This window comes from Apis dorsata, unplaced genomic scaffold (genome assembly GCF_000469605.1).
Source record: "Apis dorsata unplaced genomic scaffold, Apis dorsata 1.3 scaffold_1, whole genome shotgun sequence".
NCBI classification, from domain to species: domain Eukaryota; kingdom Metazoa; phylum Arthropoda; class Insecta; order Hymenoptera; family Apidae; genus Apis; species Apis dorsata.
The window spans coordinates 516,620-521,036 of record NW_006263304.1 but is presented as its reverse complement, the minus strand read 5'-3'; the positions used below and the strand labels follow the sequence as shown (position 1 = coordinate 521,036).

At 37.5% G+C, this 4,417-nt stretch overlaps 1 protein-coding gene across 1 annotated transcript in view; it reads right to left on the bottom strand.

Moving 5' to 3' along the window:
• Positions 1–4,417, bottom strand: part of LOC102675798 — a 54,188-nt gene that overhangs the window by 12,937 nt on the left and 36,834 nt on the right. Inside the window, exon 11 of the mRNA XM_031509437.1 lies at positions 4,249–4,256. Within this exon, the coding sequence (XP_031365297.1) occupies positions 4,249–4,256 (8 nt within the window). The remainder of the gene's footprint in view (positions 1–4,248; positions 4,257–4,417) is intronic.

The following is a 4,417-nucleotide window of genomic DNA, read 5'->3' as shown; positions in this document are numbered from 1 at the left end:
CTTTTTTTTTTTTTTTTTCCTTTCGATTCGATGACAATCGACAGCGGCACGCGTGAGATATTATTAAGAAAACTAGCGTTCTTAAAAAAAAATTTACACTGAGAAATGAAAACGAATTGTGATTTGTTTTTGAGAAATACTTCGAGAAATGAATAACTGATATTTTCATGGGAAGATACAAGATGGAAGGATTAAATTCGATGGTATCGTCACGAAAAAGAAGAAGTCAAGAAAGTTATAATTGTAGTTACAGACTCGATGAGTCGTTCAATTTTCTAACATGTTAATGGTAAACCGATTACGTGGAGAAACTCGAGCGAAAACGATATTCGAAGAAGCTAGATTGAAACGTAAAAGCGAGCTAGGAAATAATCAAGGGGTCTTCTGTGTTTCTTGTACAAACAGGGCATAAAACAGACCATAAATCCACGGCCTCTGGTCGGTAGATGCTGACTTTATTCGCTTTGCTCGATTCGCTTTTCGTTCTCACCTCCTCGTCTCCTCACATTGCATTACCCTTGTCTTACGTGCAGAACTAATTTCGTTCTTTGATAAAACATGCCTCCCCCTCCTCCTCCTCCCCTTTATCTTCTTTCTTCGATTTTTCTTATTTTATATATTGCAGCATTGACAAAGAGATAGCGGAACATCGAGTTGCATCGAGTTTCTTCAACCTGTTCTTCGAATTATTTTTGTTACGAAGATTTCTGAAGAATTTGTCGATTCTTCAAATTGGAAATTTCTATTCGATTCTATCGTTATTTCCTTCAAATTTTTCCATAAATTAAATTTGAATTACAAGAATCTTGGTTAAGAAATTCTTTTGAAAAAAATAAAGTGAACACGTGTATTGACAAAAAGAAAATATCATAAACAATTAAACGATGAAAGAACATTCCGATATTGAACTATCAAGAAAAACAGGTTATAACGATAATTCATAATTCGTTCAAGCAAAACCTATCATATCAAAATCAACAAATCATCGATACGATTCAAATGAAAAGATTGTAATAAAGTACGACGTTGGTTTAATTACACACCACGGTGGTCACCACGAGCGTTTATGTCGCAACACGAGCCAATAAACCCTGAAGAAATCTTTGTTAAGGGATCACCGCGAACCGAATAAATCTCAATACGAAGTCAATTATAGTTGGCAGCTACGGTCGTGAATGTGGGCGTGAATCACACACACACACACACACACACACACACACACACACATACACACACACACAAATACCGTCCACTTCGCGTTGATTTACAAATTCTAGGGAAGCCAGGTTAAGAAATCTACTATGTTGAACGACACGTCCAGCGAGCAGCACAATCGCGCCATTTTCCCTCCCCTAACTGCTGCATAAACGAAATTTATTTATCTTAAACAGCTCGACGACCGACGAATGAATTTCATTAAGCTGAAATTACGAGGCTCTCGTTGCCAGATCTCGAGATTTTTATCAACCACGAAACACGCAGCTGTTTTATTAACAATTTACACACGCATTTTCGGCTAATAGAACACGTCCTGATTAGATAAGTACTTCAAGAATATTTGCTATTCATAAAGTTGACGGATCTACGAGCTCGTTACCTGTTCTCTTCCAATATATCTCCGATTAAAGAACCGAAAAGATTTATTTCGAATCGAAATAGAATAAAATTTGCAATATTTCGAAATGTTTCTCTCGTATTATACATTTTATGATGAATTATTTAATTGTTTCAGAGTTGCAGTCAAATTAACGTATATATTTGTATATTCTTGATCACTTAAATTTCCTACAAACAAACATTGATATAAATTAAATTCCATTTTCTAAATGATCCTCAATCTTCCCATTAATCAAATGATTAACGACAAGTGATATTTACATTTTCAAAAAATTAAATGATTAATCTTCTGCTAGTTTCTGCACGAATGGAGAAATTCTTCCGCCAACAATTTATCCATTTAAACTTTAAACATTATATTCGATTTAGAAGCAAAAAAGTAGCAATACTTGTTCGTCAAAAATTTACGGCAAATCTGAACTGGCGCTTCGATCGAACAAGGCACACCAGCGTGCAGATCCTCCGACAGCACATTCGAAACAGCTCGTGAGGATTTATAACGTGACGCAAATGCGAACGGCCGAGACTTTCTGTTATTAATTTTATAGGTTGCGCAATAAGAAGGGTATGTTCGACTACGGAGGCGTCGAGTTCGCGTGACAATATTAAATAGCTTGATTTTTAACAGGGGCGGTAATTAAGGTGGAATGTTTCGGTCTTCATTTTGTTTTTTAAACGCGAAGAAAAAAATTGAGAAAAAGGAAGGGAAGGTCTCTCGAGGCGTCCCCTTTTACGCAATTACACCGATTCTTTCGCTTGTTCGTCTCTCGTTTCTCTTTCTTTTATTCTTTATTCCTTCTTTCTTCCTCTTTTTCTTTTTCTTTTTCTTCTCTCTTTTTTTTTTTTTTTTTCTTTTTCGTTTCATTCCCTTCCATGCCACTTCGTAATGACGCTCGCATAACTCTCGTGAAACGACTTCTGGCCAGATCCACGGAGACAATCAGATAACGGCGAACACCCGCGCGATCTTATGTAACCGTGCACGCGTTACAACGTGCGTGTGACTCGCCACGAATTGCGATCGTGTGGGTATTATACTCTTTTTGATCCCGTTGCCGAGTTTGTTCTTGCTGGTTTCTCTTTGGCGAGTTTGGGGATCGTGATAGGAAGACGGTGTGTACTCGCTTCTGTTGAATAAACAACGCGTTCGCAATCAAAAGACGATGATAAAAGAGATATAAATAAGAATATATCGATGTGTTTGGAAGAAAATAAATTCAAAGTGAAGAGAACTTCTTCTTTGATGTCGAAAAGAAAGAAGAGCGGAAAGAATGGAAAATGAATAAACGTTGATAACCAGTTACATAGTTTCATCTAAAACTTGGATATATAATGTGCAAAATATTTCAACAATTTTTAAAGAAAATACAAACACAAACGATCGAAATATCTGAATAAAATATGCATCGAAGGCAAAAATAAGATTAACTCATCGTGTCTCGTTCTATAAAAAAATACTAATATACGGCAAATACCAATTAAAATAAATCTACATGCAAATTGAAAACGTATCTGCTAATATCGCGAATATATATTTTAACATCGGAAAAATACAGAGATCGGGTTGAAAATTGTAAAAATGGCAATGGTTTGAAACGAATAATTATCATCCTGTAAAATCCATTGAATTTCGTATTGACAAAATGTCATCGGATTAAGAGATTATCACGGCGTGACAATCGGATACGCGGGGGTAATTGCCGCTTGCTCGTGACACAATGATCATGCTCGATAATGGCATGCTAAGGCTTGCTAGACACTGGACGACAACGTTGTGCCGCGATCGACTTGCGTCACGCACGCACGCTGAATAATTAATGATATCCACCGGCGGTGAAAAAGAAATAAATGTCGGCCCTACGCGAAATCGGGTAAACACACGCCGTGGAATTAATTTCGGCGTGTCGCCGCGGTGGAGAACCTGCTTAATCGATCGTGAAACACGCCCCTTGAAATGTAATTATTCGAGCAATGCGAACCTTCCGCGATAGGGAAAGCGCGACTCTCGTGGTATCTCGTGATATTGTCACGGTGGAATAAAACAGTGAAAACAATACGCCGTGGATGAATCACTCGATCGTATCACGCTTATCAATTTATCGCACACTGATTATTAAAATATATATACCGACTTTTGTTTATCCGATATTTGAATAAATTCTCTAACGATATGAGATCACGTCTATATGAGATTAATTACTTTTAATCAATCTCGAAAATCGATCGAGATATTAGATTTTTTCTAATTGAAATATTAAAAATTCGTGTTGATTGCTATTTAAAATCATTCACTTCGTAAGATTAAATAGTACAAAAAAAAAATAACGAAACGAAGGCAAGCAATTTTTCAAACGAACACGTCGAACAATCTTACGAAACGAATCGATAATCGAACGAAGATCATTGTGCAAGAAGCACATATGTGGAGAAGTGTCCACGCCGGACAAGAGACCACGAATCTCCACGAGCGAAAAATGGGAGTAGAGAGAGAAAGATAAAGAAGAAGAAAGAAAGAAATTCCGTTCTACTTCGAGATAGAATTGTATCTGGGAGCTGATGCAAGCATCGATCTCTCGATCCTCTCCCGAATCGTTTAACATTATAATGACGTGGCCTCCGAGAACACTCGTAACAGGTAGGAACATACCACGTTGCGAGACCTGTTGCGAGAGAGAACCGACCCCCCGCAGCCTGCGTTCACCAACGTCAGATGTTATCTTCATCTATCGAGGGCCTAGAGAAGCAAGTTAGATCGATATTTTCATCTTCTCTCGTTCGTGATCTACGCGAAAATATCGCG